The following is a 27904-nucleotide window of genomic DNA, read 5'->3' as shown; positions in this document are numbered from 1 at the left end:
TCCTTAAATGTGAGTTATGCCATCATCCACTCAGCTGACCCAGCTGGAAGCCCTGTGCTCTTCCCTGGCTTTAACTCTCACTTTCGGTCACTGAGTCCTCCTACTGTTCTACTGTTTAAGTATTTCATAGATTTGACCCTCAAATCCCCTAGGAAATTGATAGGGCTGGAGAGGCAGTGTGGTATAATAGAAAAGATGTTTCAGACAGGCTTGGGTTTGAAATTCTGCTTTCCCCCTAGTTCATGTATAATTCAGAGCTAGAAATTTAATGTTCTCAAAACTCAACTGCTTCACTTGTAAAATGACTTGCACAAAGTTTAAACTGTATAATGTATAAATAACAGATGGTGATCAGTAAATACGAATTTCTTTCCCTTTCTTTTCTTCTACTACCGAGTCAATCCCATCGAAACTGATTTAATTAAGTCTCTCATCACCCGTCCCCTTCCCTAGGTCACTGCTTTAATCTTTTAAATAATCTAAATTTCTCCATTTTCTCAGCTTCTAGTCCAACCTTCAAACTGTCACTATGCATCTTTCTAAAACCAAAATTTTATTATTGTATTCCCACTTATCTTAATGCTCACAATTTGATGGCTTTGCAATGCCTTTGGGTCAGATTCAAACATCTGGCTCCAACATCGCATGCTATTCCCCTCTTCTTTTTGTTCTAGCTATACAGTGCTGCTTGCTGTGACTCAGACACACCAGGCTTTTTCACACGTCTGTGTATTTCCATTGGCTGATCTTTCTTTTCTCTTTGTCTACTGAGTAAGGAGACAAAACACAGGTAGCCACATTTTTACAAAAAAAAAAAAATAAGTGCATTCCATATTGAAGTAGAATCAGCATGTTATCCTCAGAAATAAGGACTAAATACATTGCCTTGGAATCCCTGAAACTTATCATGGATTACCCAGAGGTTCACAGAGGGAAGAACCCTCGTTAGGTCTCTCCCATGTAGTGTTTCCTTTTTTTTCCCCCCTCCCATTTCCAGATGAATCCCAGAAAAACAGCAAACTCAGATAGAGTGGGGAAGAAACACTAACATTAGCCTATGTAAAAATCCTGGTAAGAATAGTGATAGCCAATATTTATTGACTTCCTGGCTTGGTATATAGAAAATATTTACATATCAGCATACACTCAAGTAAATTCAATTCTTCTGTGAAATTACCTATTAATGAGAGTATTGGTTCCACTCAATTTATCTATACTTTTAATACAGATGAGATCGTGAAGATCTAGATATTCCCCACAACAGCTGTACTCCTTAACCACTCTGTATAGGCCTTCGGTGCCACCGTCCTCCATCAGCTGGGATAGAAAGCAAGGACCCTGTCCACATAAAGCAGTGCAATTTACAGTGTAGTCTGGTAACCACCTGTTTTAGTGTCACCATTTTACTTGTTAAAAGCCTGTTCCCTATGCCTCAAACCTCACCCACTGAGTCAAAATCTCTGTTATTGGGCTTCTCAGGTGATTTGTATGCATGCTGAAGATAAGGCACCTCCAGTCTAGGTGACATTCCTATTCATCTACATGTCATCAATGTGCTAGGTTCTGAATACACAGGGTTAATGAGGTGGACATAGTATCTCAAATGTATAGAGGGGATGGTTGTCATGAAGTCATCTAGCATGAAAAGCAAAGTCAGCCTATATTTCTACATTGACTTCATTTTTTAAATATTTTTTTGATGAACATCATGTGCAAAAAAAAGTGCATCAGAAGCCAGCATTTTTCCAAACAATCTGTGTATTCACTTAAGTAATGCAAATGCAGGAAGGGCATCTTAAAGAAGTATGTGCTATTCCATAACCTGCTTAAATGCAGCACTCTCAGAAATGTAAGACAAAAGTTGTTGTTTTGTTTGTTTTTTAACTGTATTTGTGACTTAAGTTATAAAAAGAATTTATTAAAAAGTTCTTTAAGAAATACTTTTAACAACTGAATTTCTTATCAAACCACATTTTAAATGGCAGCTTTTAAAACACATGTTTTTGGTGTTTTCAGTAGATATGCATGCTATTTTCTTACTCAGAGTAGGAGAAATAAGAAAATATGTTCCTAGGAAAACTGCTCTACGTTGGGTACAGTCAATAGGAGAACATTTTCAGTTTGTCTCTACTATGCCATCGTTTCGCTGTTGGGTATTATTAAACCACGGCTTTATTCTTTTCTTTTGGTACCAGAAATATGCTCCTTCTGATTTTCACTGGAGAGCTAAAAATGTGTCAGATACTGCTCCAGAATGGGAAGCATGTTATGAAGGGGAATATCAGGAAAACTCTGGAACAGCTACCATTAACATAAATGACTGAGACCTGGCTCAACATGCTATTGTGTGCTTTAATGTGTTGCTGCCTTTAATAACTAGTCTCAAGAGACATTCTAAAACTTTAACATAAGTCTAGACTCCGTATTAGAAAATTCTATTTTTGTTAAGCATATTTTACTGCAATTTTTTCAGTTCTTATTCCCAGATATATTATACTTCAGAATTAATTTTTCAGAATTTCACTTCCTATTCTATTTCACTCTGAGACCCAGATTATTACCAAAATTCCCATAATGTGTTTGATGATCATGATAGCACCCTTTGTGAAAGAAGTAAGAAATGGAGAGTTATATTTAAAAGTCGAAAGAAAGAGAAAGAAAGCAGCTGGACAGCATCTTCTATGACAGGTCATTTCTGCCAATTAAAATTACTTGACAGAGTTAAGAAAGGTTAATGTAAAATGTACTGTTAGGTAGGTAACATTTCAAGTAAAATCTCTCAAAAGTTATATTTCCATTTGTTCAATAAATGTAGCATTTCTACTATGGGCAAGCATTTTATATATATATACTGTTGGCTTCTCCCATCTTAAGAAGTTAATGCTCTAAAAGGAAAGATAACCTAACCACACAAATAACTCTAAAACAGGGCAGGATAAGAGAAATGTTCTTTCTCAAAGGAGTGAGAGATATGTTTGGGGAATTTATGAATAGGGCAAAGTGGAGGAGGATCAGGCACTTGGCTTTGTTTTGAGAGATGCACAAAACGTTGACAGATGAACACAGTGGGGAAGGTCACTTTGCTGCCTCAGTGAACAAAAGGTTTATAGTTGTGAGGATCAGTGACAGTCTCACTTTGTTGATGAGTGATAAGATTGGAAAGATAGGTGACTGTTCCCACAGGGTTATCTGGTACTGTGTTAAGTGTATCATACATGTCATCTAATCTAACTTAATTTTAAAAAGTGACAGGATTGCCCCTATAGTATAGAGAAGAAAATTCACAATTGGAAAAGTTAGTCACCTTGCTAAGAGCACAGAGCTGGTGATTAGAGGAATCTAGATTTAAAGCCATGTCTCAGAGCCAATATTGCTACACCATGGTACTAAAATATGAAGACTGTAAATGCAAGGCCAGGACTTTGCAGTTCAGAAGCTTTATTACACACAGTGTCATTTCTTTAGGAAACCTGGAAGTCATTTACTGGGTGAATTGGAGTATTAAAATAGTGGGGTAAGAGAGAGAGTTCAGTTAATACTCTGACATTCCAAGTGTGGTAACAGTTGTGTTGGTAACAAAAAATGGAAAAAAATGGGAAAACTATCTCTTGGATGGAATTCATAGGAAGTTGTAATTAGATGTAGGAGATTAGAAACAAGAATTTTTTGAAAAGCATTTAAATTTAAAACTGAGTGATTTGGAAAATTGTGATGCCATAAATAAAACAAGAAAATTAAGAGGACTAACCTTGAAATCTGGTAAAATATAACTACCTGTGTCAATTCTTAAAAATCTACAGCAATAGCTCTTATAAGAATGAATTTATTGCCAAATCCATCAGAACAACAGAAACCTTTCCATTTCACTTCTCAAGAGGAGAGAAACCACAGACTGCAGACTTGGAAAATGAGTTTATAAGATGAATATGATCTTTTTCAGAATCTTTGATGTGGTCCCAAGGTACCAAGGATAGCAGACCATCAATGTATCATTAATTCAGTATTTAGAAAACAGAAGGCAAGTATTGAGGCTTATTATTTAAAATTAGGAGAGTTTGTGAATATGTTATATTAAAGAAACCTAGTAGTTTTTGTTGTCTTCAATTAAGTGGTATATTTTTGAAAAGGATTTATAAGAGTAAAAATTTCTAACAATTAAAATAAGCTAATTAATTCTGTGCTAATGTTAGCATTAAATATATTACACCTATTACTAACACTATTTTCCTTTGGTTAGACAGTACTTTCTTGATTGATTTTTTTCCATCACAACAGTCACTTCATAGCAGAAGTATTGCTGTGGAGATGAAGTGAGATAAAACATAGAAAGATTTTCTAAAAATTTAGTGAAAAGTGCGGAGGTGTGGCTTCAGCTTGATAAGATGGATAAGTCAAGGTATTTATAATTACCAACATAAACTCTTGATTCCCTGGGCAAAAAGAACAAAAAAAAAATAGTACATTTAAATAGTCATAAGCCACAAATAAGCTATTATTTGGCTTTGAGTCATATTCAAAGGTCATTTAAACTCATAAACATGCACTTCCAGCCTAGTAAATTTGTGTTTCTAATTAATTATCATTTAGAGGCTTCAGTTTTATTTGGATTATTTTTCATCCAAGGTTTTCCTGTTCCCTGTTTCCCAATTTAAGATTCAACACACTTCATGTGTTTTAAAATAATACTAGAAGAAACTCTTTAAGAACGCAATGACTAGAAATTGCTTTTTACCATTGCCAAGCTCTTGTCTTTATAGAAATCAGAGTGAACTTTATGTTCCCATATTTTCTGACTCTCATGCAACGTGAAAATGTAATACACCAGACAACAAAACTCAAAATCAACTTTATGATGATGTTTTATAAAAGCAATGGGATTAGTTACAGTTGTGGATACTTTTGAAGTTCTAAGACTTTGTCTTTTAAAATTTATTTTATAAATTTAATTAATGGACAAAAAATAAGCCCTGCAGATAAATTCAAAGCTTTTTTCTTGTACACGTATTTTGTTTATTTATTTTTTTACTAAGCTGCCAAAAGCTGCTCTTTAATTACAAGTAATCAATTTTTAAAATTAAGTTATTTGATAAAAGTTACCACGGATTGTAAAAATTGGTCTGCTACCCAGATCAATAAGACAAATGCTTTGATTATGCTTATTTTCTATTTTTTTTAAAACGTTACTCTCATGGAAGTAAAACTTGACCATGACCTCTTTTTCTTTGGTGATATGAACACAGACATTACAGAATGTCTTACGAGTTTCCTGGGAAGTTTCAAAATACCCCCAGTCTGTCCAGGAGAGAGAATATGTGTTTATAGATCTGTTTCTTCAGTTGGCTGCAGGTGTAAGCTGTCCTGGAGGAGAGATTTGCACGTTAGGACACTTTCAACCGTGGAGGTAGCCTCCCGACAGGCTTTCTGTGTTAGGTACTCTCTGGAGTAAAAGCATAACCACTTGATGCCTGCAGCAAACTCAAAAGCTCTCTAAGAATTGGGAAACCTATTATTAATAAATCTATTCAGTGCATTTTCTGAACCTTCTCATCCATGTATTGTATATTCTTCTAGTGCAGTTTTCTTTTCTTTGAGATATAAGAGTAAAAAGTGATTTTTAAAAAATGAAGCTGTATTTCAGCATCATATTAAATTATTTCCCTTTCCTATCTGATAAAGGGTTTAGTTTCCTATATTTTTATCTTAATTAATATATCTTAAAGTCCTCTTGTTTTCTTTTACCTCTCTCAGATTATTCTGCAAATTTTGCTCTTAAGTAAATTCGTGGATTTGGGGGCATAATTATAACTAATACTTGTACACTGCTGTACATTATTATTTTATGCTCTAAAAAAATGATCTTACACATTTGCAGAGGCCGAGGCCAGGCTATAGTTCACAGTGTGAACCACAATGAGATCTGTCGGCAGCAGCGTTTGGAGCTGGCTCATCTTGGCTCCTGAGAGCCAATAGTGTGCATCTTTTTCCAACTCCACATTTATCTCTTAAGCCATGTTGGTAGCTTGATAAGAGTATGAAATTGGACATGTGGAAACATTTACACCATGGAAATTGGCAAATAATACAAATCAGAGCCTTTTCTTTTCTTCTACGGAGTCAGTTGTTAAATATTTACCAGCACACCCACTGCCTGTAGATGAAGTTTCCACAGCCATCGCTTTCCTCCCTTGGCACATACCTCACCACTACAAAAACAGACTTCTCATTTCATTACTGCTATGGCAACCTGTGCATGCAAAGTCAGACCAGAACATCAAGTATCATGCAAGAGGCAGGCCCTGAACTCTGAAGAGAGGAGGAAAAGTGATATCCTTGCCCTGGTACCTATTGAAGTTACTTCTAAAGCAACCGCTCTCCTCCAAAAGAGCCCCCCAAACTCATTGCCCCTAGAAATGGATAAACTGCACCCTTAATTACATCATGCATAATCACTGATCTACACATGGATGACAATAAGCTGAGACACACATATAGTCATGCTTATGAAAGGTAAAGTTTGATTTTCAGTGGAATGAAATACAATTTACATGTTTTAGGTATATATTGAGTGGCCATATATAATCTCTGACTATCTGCAGGGTCTGGAATACATGTATTTAAATTAGCTCAAATTCTCAATCTATAGTACCAGGATTCCTTTGTTTGTACTACTTATATTTTGACATTTCTTCACAGTCCAGGCAGTCATTACTGAATATTTGAGGTGGGAGTATTAGTGAATTCCAACAATGTTCTAGCAACAGCCAACTCATAAGACAAATATTTTAACCCCCACACACTGTATTCATTATAGTCTCAAAAAAAACCCTTGATACCAGCCATGTATATTAATGATTAAACAATTCTGAAACCCCTCCTGGCACTTAGAAAAATTTGCAACTTCTCTGTCTTGGCAATATGATTTTCTGTCCTGAGTAGAGACACATTAGAGGTCAAAGCTGTGTGGTCTTTGTGTGCAAAGCAAATATCAAAGAAGAGAGTTGTTTGTGTGTTTGTTTTTTGTTTTGCCTGTTTTTCATAATTTGTTTGGTTTTGTTTCGAGTTTTTCTTTTTCAGAAGAATTCTGCCCAAACCAAATTCTACTATGTCAGAGCCCAGTGTGGAGACAGACCACAAAGACCACAAAGGAGGAATGCCATTTAATCTAGGGAGGCCAGCCTTCCCCTGCACACACTGCCCCTCACCCAACCTCTGCTCTTTGCCTTAGTCTACTACCTTCTAGTCTGTTCCTCCTTGATTCAAGTATTGCCCATCCTCAAAGGATTTCTTTAAGGCCATCCTGTCTTCAGAGGTCCTTCCTTACTGGACGACTGACATCGATCTTTTCCCCTCCTTACTACTTTGCCACTGACAGTCTTTTTTGTTATGTGGGTTAATTCTAAGTCTCTTATTTTCCCAAAGGCGATTCACTTCTCAAAGATAGAGAGCTAACAGCTTATTTTTTTGTGTTCCCCACACACGCACAATGGATCAAGGTACAACGCTAGACGCAGGGCAGGTACAGTTGAAACTTTGAGTCATTTCATTGAGATTTGAAAACTATTAAATAGACATACTCCTCAGTCATTACTAAAGTTATAAAAAGAGCAGTGGCTTATCTGACATCAGGTCTATTTTTCAATGCCAACTTTGGCTGATCTGAGAAACTGCATACTTGATGCTCTGATCCTTCTTCATACTTAATGCTAGATGTCTTGTCTTTCTGTGACAGAACAACACACTCTTATTTAACTTGGTCATATGAGGTTGGCACCTGCAACACATTGGCCAGAATAGTTTGTACACTACGTCTCTAGGTAGTGGAGATACGGTAAGCATATTCTTGAGGCATCAAAAACATAAGGGCAATACTGATGTTTTTGAGGAAAAATTCTGATATTCAATTAAAACATCACCATAGAAGAGATATCATGGAAAACTGAGTTGAATTTCCTTATGCTAAGTATTGTACTGATTTAACTAACAGTTGAGAGCTCACTATCTGTGTATGGTTATTAGGCACCCTGATTCATGTAATAGATGCAGCTTTGAAAAACTGATTATTGCTTTTTTTGTACCTTAATCACATCTGAATGCATAAAAGGGATCCCATTATTTAAAATGTCCTGCCAAAAATCCTTTCAAAAAAAGTATTTTGAAGGATGAAGAGTAAGCCCTTAATGTCTATGTCTACTAAATTCACACGTTCTCAAGGGAGGTTTCTTAATATGGGGTTGTTCGGCAGTCCTTTCTTTTCTCACACTGGCTAGTGATCTAGCCTTTGTCCAGAAATATCTTTAATCCAGTCCCACAATTAATTCTCTTTTCCAGCACGGGAAAGTATAGCTTACAACTGTCTCATCATTCTGTTTTAACTTTGTGTCTCCTGATTCTTGTGCATCAACCACTCTCAGTGGCACAGAACTAGAAAGCATAGAGAAGGAAGGTGAGGGCAGGTCACGATGACTTTAACCAAGAGGAGGAAAGCTAACTTGTCTTTATTCACAATTCTATGACTGCTCTCTTATTCCTTCTTCTGTTTAACTTATTTTGCTTTCAATTAAGGTAAAACACAACTTGGAAAGACAAACAAGTGAGATATCATAATACAAACGTAGCTTAGATTGGTGAAAAATTTTGGAATATACAAAGGAGATGACTGTTCTTGAAGGTTACTGATAAATTATAATAATTTTACATTCAAAATAAAAAACAGCATTTTCTTCTTTAGGCTTCAAGTTAGGGCATTTATACATTCAATTTTGGCATATTGTAACTGTGCGGTGGTAGATATTAGCATTATCAGACCCTAAGTATCAACAATACTTTGAGGTCTTTCAAGAGGTGGTGTTTTAAATCACTCAGAATAGGACTGAGGGTCTGCAGTAACTATCTATACAAGGATAAGGTACTGAGAAAAGAAGTCCGCCCGCCTCTAATTCTCAGTCCTTATCACGCTTGCCTTGAAGCAGGCTTTCATCAGCCTTTGCTGAGACCAGAGCTGACATCTCTTCACTGGTCTTGCCTCTTGGCAATCCATCTCCTACACTATTAACAGAAGCATCTTTCTAAACCTTTCAGTGGCTCCTCATCCCCTACAAGATAAAAACTCAAACTCAACTAGCCACGTAAGGTTTTTTATAAACTGGCTGCTGCTCTAGTTTTTGTTTTTTCCTCTTGGCAGTCCACCTTGTATATGCTCCAAGCATAGCAAAGCAATCCCCAAATGCCACAGTATTTTATGCTTTGTGCCTTTCTCATACGGTTCCTTCTGCCTAATTTGCTGTCTCACTACCATGGTGCTACTAAATATTCATGTTTGTAGGACAGATGTTGAGGAAAGGCAAACTAAGAGGAAAATTGTATCTATTTACTATAGCTCTTTGAGAAAATAAACATGTCAACACCCCCCCCTTTTTTTAAATCTCCAAAATAATTTGATATGGTTCAAAAACAAAGTTGTCTTTTTTTTTTTTTTTTTTTTTTTTTTTTTTTTAGAAGTCACCATTATGATCTTAGGACAAAGTTCTTCCTTTTTATTGGGGAGGTGAAATACTTTTTAAAACCTGGCTTTGAATAGGTTGTGAACTTTGTCCACCATCAGATAAATAAATGTTTATTAAGATGGATGTTAATACGGACTATATTCAATGTTTATAAAATCATAATAATATGGATGAGGATACAGACTTGTTAGTCAACTCATGAAATATTAGAACAAGCACACACTCCTTAAAGCCTCAATGTGTTAGAAGCAAGGCAGAAAAATAGATGTGCTATATTACACAGCAAACAGAAAACACATGGAAGCTGTTATATGTGTAAGTGTTGCATGCTAAAAATATAAATAGGTTCAAGAGAGGGTTTGGCCAAAACCAAAAAAGAAAAACCTACAACTGGTTTGAACACTAGAGGAGTCTCTCAACTTTCTTGAGTTAGAATCATGAAGTATAACCTGATACGAACTATTGTTTGAATTAACCATGGAATTTTATGCTTCTTATCTAATTAGATAAACTCAAAAAATGTAATGAGAATTAAAAGGAAATTTAACAAATACTTGATGTTTAGTATGATTAAGACACTCATTAATTCTTTAACTCTGGAATGATTACTACTTTTCATTTGCTGATTTATAATATGACACACTAGTTAATATGTTTATGCATCATTCTACCCACTTCAGCATTTAATGAGAGCCTGTCAAGTACAAAGACTTATATTAAGCACAAGGGATTTGCAGAAGTATAAGATAGTCTTGTCAAATAGCTTGTAATTTAGATGAAAAAAAAGAGGCTAAAATTATGAGTAACAATAGAATAGAGGTGACTGCTAATTCATAGTACAGCAGTGTGTTAAAGTAAAGGAGATGATGACAGATTAGAAAACTAGGTAAAACATTACAAAGAAACTTGAATTTCAGTCTGACTTTGAAAGAAAAGTGTCACTAAATGGAAGCTGTTAAAATACCAATTCCCAAGCCGTACCTCAATTCAGACTTTCTGAGGAGTAGGAGCTGGGCGTTTGAAATTTTTAAGAGTTTATCATGTGATTCCATGCAGCCAGTCCAGGAGGCAATGTTTGGGAAATACTGAAATAGAGATTCTATGTAATTACTGGAACTGATGGGCAGAAGCAAGAAAAGTTTCTGGCAATTTGTATGGGAGAGGAAGATAATGAGTAAATCAGTCTGTTTGGAGCCAGAGGCTCATGTAAGTTGTAGAGGAGCAATGGGAGAAAACTGTGAAAGTAGGCTGGAGTCAGATTTTGGAGGGCTTTGAGTTCCAAGTAAAACAGATTTTATTTTGTTTTGCTTTTTAATAGAGTGCACCATTGAAGTTTTGGAGCAGAAGAGTAACCTTTACAACATGTCTTTTACAAATACAAAAAGGGGAAAAATAATGTCAGAGAGGCTAGAGGCAGCGATCTAGTTAAGAAAATATAATAATAGTTTAGGTACAAATAATGACGGCTTGGACTAACGTGATGGCAATGGAAATGGCAGAGAAGTACTATATACACACTTGGTAATACAGAAAGGGCAGATGTGACAGTTTCTGGTAAGAGTTTGGGGTGTCTGGGTCACTTTTTTAATACTTTAAGTATCTTCCTCTGTAAAATCAGCTATTTTCTATTTCTTTCTCTTTTCATTTTCATTTCTGTGAAAAATAACTATTCAGTATCAGAACTCTTGGTTTAGACTGCTAGCAAAGAATGTGTGCCTAAAACTTACTAAGAGCCACTGACCAAAATGGCTGTAAATCATGCTTTAATTTTTCAACACTGATTACCAGCATGATCTAAAAACCACAGTGTTTAGAATTATCTTATTATCTTGTTGCCTGGGTGGCAGAACATTTAAGTACACGTTAAAGAGGGAAAGAGGAAGATTGTATGTCTGCCAGACAGAAAAACTTCATAGAACTTACTGATGATTAAAATAGAGGGATGAAGTGGATGTGTGGTTTACCTTCTAAACTGGTGTCTCTATGCATTACTCGAAGCCTACAGATGTCCTGACTCCTAGAGCTAGCTGCAAGCAAAACGTGAATGAGAGTTTCCATAACTTCTTCCTATTATGACCATTTTCCCCTTTGAGTTTCATTGTTGGTGTCCTTATGCTCATTACCTTCTAGCACAATCAAATTCTGCTCTCAGAGAAAATAGTCACTTTTACCGTAGTATGAATTTATGTCTATTACGCTGCCTCAGTATCTTTGTATTTGGAGCCTTATTTCTAGTCCTATGTAATAAAAAATTTGGTTTCCTTTTGAAGGTATTTTAGACTTCAGGAGAAGTCAGAAAATGGGAGCTATTTTCCAGGCAATGGGAAGAGATTTCTATTTTACATAAAAATCTGATGTTTTTCTTGTATCTACTGGTATTATGGTATCTTATATCTACTGGTATTAGAACATAGTGAAGTGTTTTATTTAGTAGATGTAAGTACTTTACATGATCAGGTAAAGAATTCTTTCTGAATAAAAGCACAGAACCTACAGAGATTACAGGGCAAACAAAGAGGTATTTCCTCCAGTCTGATTCAGGGAACATGCCTTCCCTGGCCCAAAGGGGGAAACTGACTCCCTTATGTCCAGAGAGGCCATAAATAATAAGGAAAAGGTCAGCAAATTGTTATAGAAATTTAATTCTGTGTAATACAGTTCAGCGATATCCCCCTGACATTATCCAGTACTATGCCACTGGAATCATCCTATTTGTTGCACAACTGAACAGTTTGCTTCTAATTCTGGAATAGTTATAACTCTGCTGAAACAAGCTGTTGCAATTTAAATTCTTTCAAAACAAAGTGCAGTCATCATAGTACCACATGCTATGTACTTTCTAAAGATTTTCTGTTTCATTTATTTTCTTAATAAACCCCTAAGTGAATGACATGATTTTTTTTAACCTAACCTGACAAGTCATTTAAGTGGTTTTTGACGTCATTATAGAATAGATATAGGACTGATAAGAACCATAATTGATTTATCTCCCAGTGATGATGATGGTGTGGAATCAATTCTCTTGTTGCAGGACATTTCAGTTACATTTGATACCAGCAATTATGCAATCACACGGAATTGTTTTGAGTTTCATGCTGGTTTGATGGGAATTACACATTCTGGGTTTTGGTAATAATTTATCTACTTGTGTTTCTTCTTTGCTGGCTTTGATTTGATTAGTTTTCTAATGTTTTTTAGTGCATTCCAAAGTTCTGTCTTAGATCTGTTATTTAACAGTTACAGGGCATGCATTTGTAGGGTAATATGATCCAAAGATAAGATTAGCATTATCAACCACATGTATCAATTGTGTTGTCTTACAATAGTGGATCCTAGGGTTCATGGGAGAAGTCAAAGAACACAGAACCTGCTGGAGATCACTACCTCTATAAAATGTTTTGTGTCACCTACTCCAAGTGAAAGCCAATAGAGAAATGCAGGGAAAGTGAACTCACTTCTTTCCCAACGCAAACACTGAATTATTGCCTCCAGGCAGCAAATCAGCATGTGCAGAGCATATCCACCTAATGGTCCTAATCCAACACTTGCCTGATAATAAGGTATGTCTTTCATGTTAAATAGTCACTCTGCTTCCCTGATGGAACAAATTTATTTCAGCCTAAGGTAATCTGGTGATTGGCTGCTTCAGCATAACCTTCGAGGAAGTCGACTTTGAATAACATGCATACATTACTAAAGGTCACCTGCTTGTTTCAGGTTGACACTCGAAACAAAATACTGGCAGTTGCATATTCTTAAGGAAATATATCTTATATAAGTTTGACATTTTGATAAAACTTAGTTCATGATAGAAGTCCCATACATAAGTTGTTGATAAGAAAATAAATGACTCATAAACCATCTTAAAATAAATATAAGACGGAAACAAATTTAAAATAGTACATGAGTCTTTTACCTTCTTATAAGCTATTTAGCCACAAAGGTCAACGTAAGGTTTATGTTACTCTGCTTTTGAACATATTTGCTTTAAAGAATTATTTTGAGATTAGGGGGTAGATACATATAATTCATTTCACTGAGTACTATCCATAAACAAAATTGCTACTTCTTTCAGAGATACTTTTAGAATTAAACATAATTCTATTTCTATTTGAAGGGTGTGGAGCATTATGATTAGTTTCATCATTAAAATATTTTATATTCAGTTCTAATAAATTATATGCAATTTATAAACATTATCTTATTCTATTCTGAATCTCAGATCAACAAATCATTTGGTTTTTAATATCACAACAATTTTTATTCCCCTTCTTAAACTCAGAATAGTAGAAATAGCTTTCTTTTTGTAGTCAAAGCCAAAACAGTGTCTTACGGATTAAATTCCTAGTTGTCACCAAGAATTCAACAAATTACATATTTAAATACCCTGATTTTTCTAAATAGCAGACTAAAAGTGAATAACGAGCTTATTTATAACAACTATTGGCATCAGTGAATACACTAATCTTAATTACAAAGATCTTGGTCACAACTAAGCTATACCTTTAAAAGTGGTTGATAACAGCAATAATATGATTGAGAAGTTACTGGCTAAACTACATTACCATTATCTTTCAATATTTTATGACTCCAGGACGTCATGATAATAAGCAAATTCAAAATGAAAAATAATCTCTCAGACAGTTCCTCGGTTCTCTCTTCTGAAAGGAAACTAAGGAACTCTGTTCCTTACTCACTCCAAACTAAAGAATTCTGATTTCCACAGTACAGTGAAAGAGTTCGATGATTCCACTTTATCAACAGAGGAAGATATTAAATAGAAATGGTAATTATGCTTCAATACATGTCTTAATATCATTCCCACTAGTAAACTTTATGCCCTACATACAATCATCGTCAAACCGGGACATTCTGATTTACTTCATTTTCTGAAGACCTCAGTATTATGATCAGAGCATGGAAAAATGATAAAATTCTAGGATGAGATTGTGAATTATAGATCAAAGAGGGAAGCAGAGTTAGGGGAGAACATGTGAGGCTACTTCAACTGACACCTACAGATATTCCCCATTTAACACTGTAATATTGGGAATAATGGATGAATATTAAATATTAAAAAATTTAAAATACTAACATCATCACTGTATCTTTAAAAGTCTAACATCTTCTAAAAATTTTTGGTGCTATGCAAACTTCTTTTTAATTGCTAACAGACATTCTGTTAACATTACACATCTAGCACAGCTAGAATTATGTTGTGGATTTAGATCATAGAGTGATTTTCTCATGCAAAATTTAGGAACAAGATATAGAAAACTGCCATCACTTCAAACTCAGTATCTTCATAAAACTCAAACACATTTTCAGTCCCACCCCAGTAAAAACAGCATTGCTCAACTTTTTCTCATGTACTCATTCTCAGCATTAGCCAGGCTTAAAATGAGCCTGACTTCTCTAATTCCCTATCCCTATGCCTTAGCCTCAACACTCACACCGCATCAGCTAGAACTCGGTCCCGTGACCACACTGAACTTCAAGAGAAATGCAATGTGTATTTTTGTGCAGCCAGCTAAAAACTCTACTGCTGTGGAAGAGGAGAATGGAAACTGGAGAACAGTAAACAGTCTTTGCTCAGAAAGCTGGAGAGAAAAATGCCTGCCTATAATTGAATAAATGAATGAATGACTGAATAACACTGTGCCGTCATACACTGAAGATGTAAGAACTGCAGATATGACAAGGGGAGAATAGAAAGCCCAGTATGCCTCATGAGAGAAGGGCCAGGATCAAAACATATAGCTTCTAATGGGTATAAAAAAAGCAAAAAGTGCAATGATTAATAGAAGATGGGAAAGAGCTATGTAACATTGTACATTAGAGATGAAGACATCTCTCAGTTAATTTGCTGATGACAAATGAAAGGAATAGGTAATACACTGGGTGCCGTAATTTTCTAACATACTCATGTATCATTTACTTATTCCCTATCAATTTACAAACAGGATTTAAGGTGGCTGAATTAAAACTAAGCATTGTGATAGGCAGAAATATTGAATATTAGACAGAAATATGAAAACTTAAGTGAACTTTAATGAAAAAAGTCACATGATGACAAAATATAGATGTGATCTATTCATATGAATAAAGTTTTGGGCATTTAAAAATTGTTTTAAAAGGGGGGTCCTGGGGATTGAAACCAGGACCTTGTGCATGCTAAGCATGTGCTCTACCACTGAGCTACATCCACTCCCCCTGGCATTTTGCAACCTCAATAAAAGCCATCAATGTGTCACTGCTTCTAAAATAGTTAACATAATCGTAGGTTGAATTAAAAAATTCAACTCATCATTTCACCAGCAATTGTATGTGTACTACTCAGAGGTTTCCCAAGTGCTTGGGGTTAACTAAAGTTAACTAGAGACGTAATAGAATCCTTTCACAACGTCTACATATTTTTTAAAAATCAACTTTATATTTTTCAATTTTTGAAAAGAATGGTTTCAATGCCTCCATAGACATATCAAATTTGGATGCCTGGCAATTAGAGAGATGAGATACATTTGTTCATGACTTAGTTAACTATTTTTTTTCTTCATTTAATCAAATCATGATGGTTTTGTCAAATGCTGTTACATTTATAACTGTAACAGGCTATTGGCTAACAACAGGAAGCATAAAGAATACTGAGTTAAATATAAGTTAATAAGAAGCATGACGATGACTCTAAAATTCGCTTTTAGACACTCTTCTCCAGATCACTAAATTCCAGTGCCTACAACAGTCTGGAGATAGTAAACACTCAATAAATATTTGCTAAATAATTTCATATGTTGCAGAAAATATTGTGACAATCGTACTGGAGCTGGCTTCACTTTTTGGGAGGTATAAGGACTCTCTATATCTCCAATACTTTATTTGTGGAGTACTATTTGCAAATAGCACAGTTAACACTATTTCTCCCATCTCATCACTTAAAAACTAGATGAAATTGTAAAAATAAGTGACCCAGTTTTTAAAAAGCATAGAAGGATTCTAATAATCAGATCAGAGTAGCAAAGTGTGTTTTGTCACCTTTAATGCTATGACTTTTATCTTTAAATTTACATTTATTTTAATACATTTTCAATTCTGCACAAACCACATAAGGTCATTTTGAAATTTACATTTTCAAAAACCATACTTTTTAAAAACATAATTAATTTAAAGAAAATAAGCATGCATCATTTGTAAAAAGATAATAGTTGATATTTGTCTTTACATATAAAATATGATTTATTACACTTAAGCAAATGTCATAAAATAGCCTTGAAAAGACACTAATTTGAAATAAAATTCCTTTTTTATAGGCATACTTTTTATTATATCAAAACTCTAAAATAATGAAATGATTAAAAATATTCTAAAGGAAGATGGTGGATTACATTACTGTAGTTTATGGTCTGTATCAAGGGAAATAATCAACAGTATTCTGTCTTAGACTATCTCTGTATCTCTATATATCTAGTTCTTGCTGAGAAACTGGTTTTAAGTAAATAATGAAGCTGGTGAAGAGTCTGGAATCCATGCTGTATAAGACATGGCTGAAAAAAACTACAGGTACTTTGCCTGATGGGGGGCACGACCAATGTCTTCATCTCTTTGAAGGGCTGTTATATAGAAAAGGCACTGATTTATTCTGCATAGCTTTAGAGGATATGTCTGAGAATATTTAGTAACACCTAGGATTGGAGCTACATATAATGTAATGAGTTGCTTCAGAATTGGTAACCTACAATGAATTAATATGTGTATATAGCAGACACATATACAACAATGGGACAAAACAAGACAGCCAATATAAGGTAAAAGAGAGGCATTGCATCAGTAAAAAAAAAAAAAAAAAAAAAAAAAAAAGGGATGACCTATTTAATAACCAATGTTGAAAAAATTAGCTAGCTATTCCCCTTACTCTTTAATTAAAACCATACTGGCATTAAACTAGTAGCCAAGTTGATCAAACATAAATGTTTTACATACTTTACTATTTATTTACATAATTTAGTTATAATTTGCAACTTGATATTTTAAAATTCATTAAGAAATTTTCAGATGGTTTGGAGCACACTAAGCACTCTGTATGCATATGCCATAGAGATTCTGTTTATAAACTCATGTATATTGAGTGTTACATAAAGTAGCCAACGCTATTTCATAAATATCAGGGTACAATATACAAAGTACAGACTGCAGCTGAACAGACCAGGAGAAATAAAATTAATTCAGAAAAGCTGTTTTCATATAACTGAAAAATTGTGCTCTACAATGGAATTTGACACAACATTGTAAAGTGACTATAAATCAATAAAAAATGTTAAAAAATAAGATAAAATAAAATATCAACCAGAAAAAAAAAAAAAAAGAAAAGATGTTTTCAAACTTTTTAGCCTTGAGACTACATTATACTTTTAAAAATTATGGAGGACACCAAAGAGCTTTTGTTCATATGGGTTATAACTATTGATACTTCCTGTATTAGAAAACAAAAATTAAACTGAGACATTTTGAAAATACTTATTAACATTTTTACAAATCACAGTTTAATAACCCACTATAGGTCAATGTGAATATCACCTCATAATATTAGTGTAGGAAGAAAACAAGGCTTAAACACAGTTCCAGTCATTTTTTCTTATCTACCCTGCACATCCAATTGATTTCCCTAAAACACAGTTTATAGCCTGACATTTTTCAAATTTCAAACCTTCAACGACTCCTCATTATCTACAAATAAAGGTTAAAATTCCTTAAATTGACCACCAAGGCCCTCAAAAATCTCCTCTTAACTCCTTTCTACCTTTTCCTGTATTTCTTTGTTATGTTTCCTACTCCAGAGAGAGAGCTCCAGTTTCAATCTTCTGAAAACGACTGATGAATCATTGACTCTGTGATCTTATATATGCTTTCCTCTGTCAATTAGCATGATTTTTCCATTCTGTGCTTCCATTCTACGTATGTCAACCTTATGCATCCTTCAAGATGCAATACAAGCTCTATCTTTTCTTCAGATTTTCCCCTAACCACTTAGGGTATTTAATATCTCTTTTTTCCTGAATTTTTATTGGATTAATTTTCCATCTGTTCTTTTTAGGAATTGGCATATACTGCTGAGTATCATTCATCTTCATTTTCCATAGAAGGAGAAAATCCTAACTGAATATACATATATAAAATATATATATCAAATTAATATCCAGATACTTTGATGAAATCAAAACTAAAGTCACCAGATGAGTTTTCTAAAATATTACTGGACTTCAGTTATTTTTCTATCCCAATACACCTGAGAGATATCACACACAAGTGTAGTAGTAATCTGTGTAAAGAATATTTGTATTTCCTACACTTTGCAAAGCATGTTTGCATTAAAACCTTCCTCCTCATGAATGTCCATATTTCACAAAGAGAAATCATTAACTTCGTAAGCAGATCTTATTCCATCATCAAAGACATTATTAATAGCAATTAATAATAAAGCCCAGAGGTACTACATATTTGGGATAAGAGCAAATCATAAAAAAATGCCACTCCAGTTGATCCCTGAACATAGGTTTGAACTGTGCCAGTCCACTTACACATGATGTTTTTCAATAAATATGTCCTATGGTACTACATGATCCCTGGCTGGCTGAACCCACTGATGCAGAACTGCAGATACAGAGGGCCCAACTCTGATATGTGGACTTTCTACTGTGTGAAGGTTGAGCCCCAATTCCTGTTTTGCTCAAGGCTCAACTTTATAAATAATTTTTCATACTCAATCATATTATTAATTAACATCTAGACTGTAGTTTTAAAATTAATAGGCTTTTTAAAGAACAGTTTTAGATTTACAGAAAAATTGAGCAGACAGTAGACAGATCCTCTACAATTAATATTTTTGCATTAGTGTGATATATTTGTTACAATTACTTAATCAATAATGGTATATACTGTTAATTAAAGTCCATAGTTAACACTGAAGTTGACTCTGCCTTGTATAGTTCTATGTTTTGACAAATGTATAGCATCATGTATTCACTACTACAGTATCATACAGAATAGTTTCGCTACCTTAACAGTCCTATCCTTCACATTTTCATCCCTACTCCCCTCTCCCCAGCCCCCGGCAACAAATGGTCATTTTAGTCTCTATAGTTTAGCTTTTTCCAGAATGTTACACAATTGGAATCATACAGTATGTAGCTTTTCAGACTGACTTTGTTTACTTAGAAATATGCATTGAAGACTCCTTCGTATCTTTTTGTGGTTTGATAGCTCATTTCTTTTTTTTGCTGAAAAATATTCCAAAGTACGAATGTAGAATAGCTTACCCATTTATATACTAAAGGGCATTTTAGTTGCTTTCAGCTTTGGTGATTATGAATAAAACTCTAAACATTCACGTTCAGGTTTTGGTATGGACATAAATTTTAAACTCAACTAGGTAAACACTTAAGGCAAGATTACTGGGTTGTATGGTAAAAGCATATTTGGTATTCAGTAAGAAACCAGACTGCTTTCAAAGTGGCTATACCACTTTGCATCCCACTAGTAATGAAGGAGATTTCCAGTTGCTCTGCATCCTTGTTTGCATGTGGTATTGTCATTAAAATAAAAAAAATTCAGTCATTCTAACAGTTGTGTAGTGGTATCTCATTGCTGTTTTATTTTGTAAGTCCAATGACATATAATGTTGAGCATACTTTCATATGCTTATTTACCATCTGTATCTCCTCTTTGAGGAGACATCTGTTCAGATCTTTTGCTCACTTTTTAACTGGGTTGCTTATTAGTGAGTTTTAAGAGTTTTTTATTTTGGAAATACTGAGTGTATTTTTTGTATACATAATATGCATGTATATGAATGTGTTTTTAAAATGAGTGGAATCTATAGCCTTGAATATAATGCATATATATATATTATGGCTAAGATTTTCCATTCAACAATCTAGGCTTGACAGAAAAATCATAAATGTCATTTAACATTAAAAATGTTTTTCATTTTTGGTACCAATTCTTAATTTAATGTGCCCAAGAAAGTATATTTGGTTAAGGATAAAATCAAATGTTCTTAGTGGACTAATTAAGTCACTGCATCTACTTATTTTCAACTTTAAAACAATTTTTTAGTTATCATGCTAGAACACCTATAAATAAATGTATGGCCCCTCAAAACAATTTAAATATAAATCTTAAAAAGGTTCAGGGAAAAGAAGTATTCAAGGAGCTGGGATGGGGACATTTCTGTGTGATGAGGCAGTAAAAAATTTTTTTGCCTTCAACCCATGAAAAGACATAGAGGAAACTTAAATGCGTATTACTAAATGAAAGAAGCCAATCTGAAAAGGCTACATACTGTATGATTCCAACTATATAACATTCTGGAAAAAGCAAAACTATGGAGGCAGTGAAAAGATCAGTGGTCTCCAACGATTGGGCATAAGGGAGAAAGATGAATAGGCAGAGAACAGGGGATTCTTAGGGCAGTAAAAATACTCTGTATGAAACAAAAATGATGGGTACATGTCCGAACACCAAGAGTAAACCATAATGTAAACTATGGGTTCTGGGTGATAATGATGGTCAATGTAGGTTCATTAATTATAACAAACGTACCTCTCTGGTGGGAGACGCTGATAATGGGGAAGAATATGCATGTGTAGGAGCAAGGGGTACATGGGAAATCACTGGACCTTCCCCTCAATTTTGCTGTGAATTTAAAACTGCTCTAAAAAATAACCTCTTAACTTTTTTTCAAAGAAGGAAGTTAAAATACTTTAAATCATAAATACCATTGGTGATAAGAACAAAGAATTAGCATTAATTTTTGAAATACATTAGGAGAACTAAAATTCTGGAAGGGGATGTTGGAGGTCTTTAGAAAAATAATAAAAATTTATACCAAGGTTACTCATTTTTAATTCTAAGGGTAACGTAGGCTTAAATAATAAATAGGCAAAAAGGTTTAGATAAATTCATGAATGATTAAACCACAGGAAAAAAAAAAAAACTACGGAAGCCACTTGGGGCATATTCCCTAGTTCACGATCCTAAGGAATAAATTGATGCTACTGTTGATAATATTGTTGACAAAAATATTGTTAACAAGTCTAAATGGCCAATTTACCTGGAGATGTTGTTTCATTTTTCATGTTCCATTGTGTAAGCTGATCTTTCTTTTTTGGAACTCTGTCATTATGCTATCATAGTCATTATGTTAACAATCTGATGCACCCATGTAATACACCTTACATATTTGGGAGCAAGTTTACTGTGTTATTTACACACATAAACTTCTCTTAAATTCAGATTAAAAACCCTTATATTTATCTTATATAATGCAACAGACATACTGTAGACAAAAAAGACCATGTACAATTATTTTAAAGGCTAACTTAATATCTGTACACTACATATTTCTATAGCTTTTCTGAGCAATTCCCTTGGCTTCCTGCTTGGAGTTCATAAGCTTACACACTTAATTCTTCTACATATCTTTGTGGATCTGTAGGAACATCACTTCCCACTCCGCACTTGAATGAAAGAATGGTAACTTTAGTTTCTTCCTTCTTGGGTTTTCTTGAATAAAAAACGGCACAGAACATGGGGCAGAGCAGACCAGAAAGTCAGGACTGATAGGGTATTAATTCTACCAATACTACTGAATGCTCTCCCAAACTATCTACTTTTAGATATGTTGATTTCTTAATGAAATAATTTTTAACATACATCAAACAGTTAAAAATATTACTGAACCAGGAACCTTGATATTTTCAAGTCTGTCCTCACCCCAGTTAAAAGTAGAATCTTTAAAGACTGAACATCTTTTCATATGCTTATCTGCCACCTGTGTATCTACTTTGGTGAGGTATCTGTTCAAATATTTTGCCCACTTTTTAACTGTGTTGTTAAAAATTTAAAGTTTTTTTGGTATTTTTAACCCCAATGTATGGAGGGATAAGATTAACAATGTTCATCACCTGTGTCAAGAGTGCGACAAAAATATGGAGGACAATGGACAGGCAGGGGATAGAGGAAAAGGGTTTGGAGGTGGGACAATATGAATATATTGCCATGACTGAATCTGAAGGGAAAGTGATCACATACCATAATTAACAATACCTCTATCATTCTATGGTTATATTTTGTAAACAGCTGGTCCATAAAAGAAAAACCTAGCAAACATTACAGATTTCACTCCCTAATTAAAACTGAACACAGAAGATACCCTAAGCCTATGCATCAGTACTCTGCTTTCTATCTAAGACAAAATACAGTGTTGACTAATGAGAGGAATAGCAGGAATAAAGGGTAGGAAAGAAAAACATTGACTTTTTCATAACTTTTTACAGTAGTAAGATCTTTAGAAATCATCTAGTCCATATGTCCTTAAACAGATATATCTACTCAACTTTGAAGGTATTACAGATATGTTGCATCAATGAATTTTAGTATTCTTCATTGGATTAATATAAATTTAACCTAATTGGATTCTGCTGCCCAATAAATTATTGCCCTTTGATCTTCCTTTACTGACCATGAAGAAGAGTTAGCTGCCAGATACAGTACTCCAGGAGGGCAGGGTTTGACTCTGAACTGAGCCTAGTGCAGAATTGGCTCTCACTGAAGATGTGTTGAATGTTGCATGAATGCATCAGCGTCACATCCTTCATACACTTGTAAGCAACTGTTACAAATTTCCCTCAGCCTCCCCTTCAGGGCTGTGTTTTCCAAAAGTTTTCTTCCCTTTTAATTCAGGTGGATCTACATATGTGTTTTGCTGTTTAGGTTAGATTTTAACTTCTGGAGTTTATAAACCAGTGCTGTTTTTCTTACTTTGTATCCTAATATTACAGTACAGTTCTATGCATTCTGACAATGCTTCATAAGCACTTAAAAAGGTAACTATCCATCTCTTGTATTTTCTTCATAGACTTTAATTTCTAGATAAGCAGATGTAGAATCTCAATTGGATGGGCTTTGACTTGTGCTAAGCATAGTATAGGGGGAAAATGGCTTCTATATGCAGCAGATATGTGAAGCCAACAATAAATATTAGCTAGGTTACGTTAATCCTGATGAAGTGGGTAGCAATTTTGTTCTCCAGATAGGAAAACTGAAGCAAGATGAATAAATAAGAGGTTGAAGTGAAAGCATGGAGTAAAAAAAAAAAAACAGAATTTCCTTTAATTAAGTGAATATTTTAGAAAACAGCTTTTGGACTTGACTTATGCAGATCATTTTCATCTGCAATTTTCTTTGCATTGTGTTAAGCACAGGAAAGAGAATGTCTCAAGTTGAAAGTATAATTAATAGTAGTTACATGAACAGGTTTCCTAAAGTTTTAATTTCTACATTGTTTTAAAAACTGAGATTTTTTTTTAAACTGTATTTAGTAACAGTCACTAAAATACAGCACTTAAGGAAAAGGTGTACAATAAAAGAAAATGGTTAACATTCTTGTGGTACCTACAAGTTTTGTAAAAACAATTTCAACAATGATTAAAAATTAATTAAAAAGATACAAAGTTGTAAAAATGAGCAGGATTCATAATTTGGTTTTAGACTGTCTTCCTGTTTCAAAAAACTCACTATCAGTTTAATATATTTAATTATTTTAAAAATAGTAGGTTCTGTTTACTATCATTTACTTACAACTGCTTTAATTGGAATTGTATTCAATTTCAGTATATTCAAAAACATTCTGTTAGCAATAATTATTAATATAAAGGTTAAGTAGAAAAGTAAAGCTATTAGCTTATATATGTATTTCCATGATGTTATATAATGATTACGAGCCAGACCATATGGGTTCAAATTCCACTTCTGCCACTTATTAGCTGAGAATTTGGGCAAATTACTTAACTTCTTGGCGTCTAAGTTTCTATAAACTGGGGATAATACGAGTACTTGCCTCATAGTCTTGGTGATAAGTAGATACATTAATACATAAGAGTGCTGAAACAATCCTTTGCATGTGGTATGAATTCAATAGATGTTAGATGTTATTATATTATTATAGTAAATTAGAAATGTGACTCTAGAGAAGAAAAAGCTAAATTCAAACACATAACTCTTTCCTTGAATCCAGATTTTTTTCCTATAAAATAAAAAAATCAATAGTTTGCACTTCTGACACTTAATAAGGACTAATCTGGTGTTTGTGTATATGCATTTATGGGTTGGAGGGGGTGTCAGACTAAGTAATCACATTAATAATCTTAATTTCCAACTGAAACAGAAATAAGAACAAATGGTCCTTGGATAATCTGCAAAGCTGAGTGAATAACTGACATATCTTTTTGTGATTCCTTGCAGACATCATGGAAATCCGGACAGTGGCAGTTGGAATCGTAGCAATCAAAGGAGTGGAAAGTGAATATTATCTTGCAATGAACAAGGAAGGAAAACTTTATGCAAAGGTACTGATAATTGATAGTTTAGACTATATTTCTCAAATTTATTTTTGTCAAAAACATCTTGCTTTTCTGAAAAGTAAAAATGGGATTAATTCTTTTCAAACTATATAATCCAATGATTTCATTAAAACATTGTATATTTAAGAATTAAGAAAAAAATATTTTCTGTGTGACCTTGGACAAATTGCTTAAGCTCTCTGGACTTTGGTTTCTTGAGTTGGACTAACTGACCTCCAAGGATCCTTCTAGCTCTAAAATTCCATTTACATTTTAGATACTTAAAATCTAAAATGTCCGTTTGTCAGTATTAAAGCTCTCTTTGTTAAAGTTCACCCAATTTGCACATTGCTGACATGAAAATTCTTTGGGAAAAAAAATCCAGACATTTGTTTATCAATGGCAATCTCACAATCATAGGCTTTGAACTGTAAGCATTTCCATTGTTCCCACTTTATTACAATATGAAGTATGTAACAGTTCATCCTGCTGTAGTAAAGTATAATTGATTGTCCTTTGATTTCCCACAGCACAGCACAATACTTGGCACAAGCTAATTATATAAAAATAAAAGTTTAACTGAATGAATGAATGAATAGTTGGATGGATGAACAAATTAACTTTTTATTTCCTATCACCATCACAGGCAGAGTTATAGTAAATGAATAAAAGTTGTGAAGTATGTCCTTCTCCTAATTATATGAAAATTTCAGTTGTTAGGGGAAAAGTGACTTGGGTATAGTAATCTGAGAGCTGCTAATTAGAGGGAAATGGCTCCTAACACTAAAGAATAGGAGCAACTGACTGCCAAAAAGCTGCATGTTCAAAACTATGTTGCATAGTGTATTGTTTTACCTTTTTTAAATTTTAAGAAAAAAATGCTAACTGTATCTAATAAACTGCATTGTGTCTGCTCAAAAAAGTCACGTATGTTTAATTCTATCAAATATTACTGCTTATTCTTTGTTCAATTGAGTCTATTTAAAAATCACTTGGATAATGTTGTTTGTTGTTTTAACAGAAAGAATGCAATGAAGATTGCAACTTCAAAGAATTAATTCTGGAAAACCACTACAACACATATGCATCAGCTAAATGGACACACAGTGGAGGAGAAATGTTTGTTGCCTTAAATCAAAAGGGGGTTCCTGTAAGAGGGAAAAAAACGAAGAAAGAACAAAAAACAGCCCACTTTCTTCCTATGGCAATAACCTAATCATATATGGCATATAAGAAACCAGTTCCAGCAGGGAGATTTCTTTAAGTGGACTGTTTTCTTTCTTGTTTCATTTCTATTTCTTTCTTTCTTTTTTTTTTTTAAGTAACCAAGAAAGGCTGGAAAACTACTGAAAAACTGATCAAGCTGGACTTGCGCATTTATGTTTATTTTAAGAGACTGCATTAAAGAAAGATTTGAAAAATATACACAAAAATCAGATTTAGTAACTAAAAGTTGTAAAAAATTGTAAAACTGGTTGTACAATCATGATGTTAGTAATAGTAATGTTTTTTCTTAAATTAATTTACCCTTAAGAGTATGTTAGATTTGATTATCTGATAATGATTATTTAAATATTCCTATCTGCTTATAAAATAGCTGCTATAATAATAATAATAATAATAATGCAGAAGATGTTATATAAGATATGTCAGATCTAAAGGCTGCTGGAATGATTTGTCAGATAATCAAGCCAACATTAACCATGGAAGATGAGCAGTATTGAAATGTTTTCTAGTGAAAAATTAGGAACCACTTACACTATAATCAGAAAAGAAGGAACATTCTCAAAAATTCTATTATGGAATTGAATCAAATAGGTAGTTTTACAGAAGCGTAGGATTAGAACATGCTTGTACCTATTAACAAGACAAAGTCCTTAATGCTGCTCAAATTGAAATGGTATTACTTAAAGAATGTTTTCAAATACCTTGTATATAAAATAGCAATAATCATAATACTGTACTTCATCTCACTCACCACAAGATAACATTTTATAATCCCTAAAAGTAAAATTCAAAAATCTTTTACTTTTTTTTTTCAAGTAACATAATCTATCTTTTGTATAATTCATATTTGGGAATATGGCTTTTAATAATGTTCTTCCCACAAATAATCATGCTTTTTTTCCCCTGTGGTTACAGCATTAAACTCTATTTTAAGTTGTATTTGAACTTTATTGTTTTGTTATTTAAGTTTATGTTATTTATAAAAAAAATAACCTTAATAAGCTCTATCTGTTTCATATGCTTTTAATTCTAAAGCAATAACAAAACCATCTGGCTCAACTGCAATTTCCCCCTCCCACTCATGACCAACACCAAGCCTAGTACACAGGACTTGGGCCAGCAAATCCTGGATGGCAGACAAAAATGACAGCCTGCAGCAATGCTTACAATAGATGTCTCACAAGGAACAATACAAAAATGTGGAATATGTTTTGCCACATACTCTTGTCAACTAACTTGGATCTTATAAGTAAAATCACTGCAGATAAAAGAACTAACATGATTTTAAAGTTAGACTCTACTTGAGTTCCTGAGTAGAAAAGTACTACATTAAAAAATAATGCTTATTTAAAGTCACTAATTTTTCTAATTTCTAGAAATCTCTGCCATTTAAAATATGGCAGCATCGAAAGTTATTTTCCTGTCCGATGGCAAGAGCAAGATGCCCAAAATAGAACATACAGTTAGGGATTTGAGGGCCTGAATCTCAGGGAAGGCTTGAGGTCAGGCAACTGATAATGGATGTACTGGAAAGATAAGTTTCTCCTTCACAGTTCTTCCATTGGCAGATCTTGATAGCACTTTATTGTTCATCAATAGGAGGTCAGCATTGACCTAAATTAGACTGTTGGTATGCTAATCATAGTGCTTTTAATTTCGAAATGCTTGTCATTTAAGTCCTTTTATTTTATACAGATACTATCCAGTAATACGTTTATAGGTGAGAGTTACACGAAAAGGCTAAGCCAACAGAAATAACAGATTCACTTGATTTTCTTG

General features: G+C 33.8%; 1 protein-coding gene across 1 annotated transcript in view; it reads left to right on the top strand.

The window, feature by feature from the left end:
* FGF7 (fibroblast growth factor 7) overlaps positions 1–27299 on the top strand; it is a 55030-nt gene extending 27731 nt beyond the window's left edge. The window contains exons 3-4 of the mRNA XM_010998521.3: positions 24801–24904; positions 25920–27299. Of these exons, the coding sequence (XP_010996823.1) occupies positions 24801–24904; positions 25920–26114 (299 nt within the window). The 3' untranslated portion in view covers positions 26115–27299. The remainder of the gene's footprint in view (positions 1–24800; positions 24905–25919) is intronic.
* Positions 27300–27904: the final 605 nt, after the last annotated feature.

Source organism: Camelus dromedarius, chromosome 5 (genome assembly GCF_036321535.1).
Source record: "Camelus dromedarius isolate mCamDro1 chromosome 5, mCamDro1.pat, whole genome shotgun sequence".
Taxonomy (NCBI): Eukaryota; Metazoa; Chordata; class Mammalia; order Artiodactyla; family Camelidae; genus Camelus; species Camelus dromedarius.
Note: the sequence above shows the minus strand (reverse complement) of the source record. Positions and strands in the feature narration are given on the sequence as shown.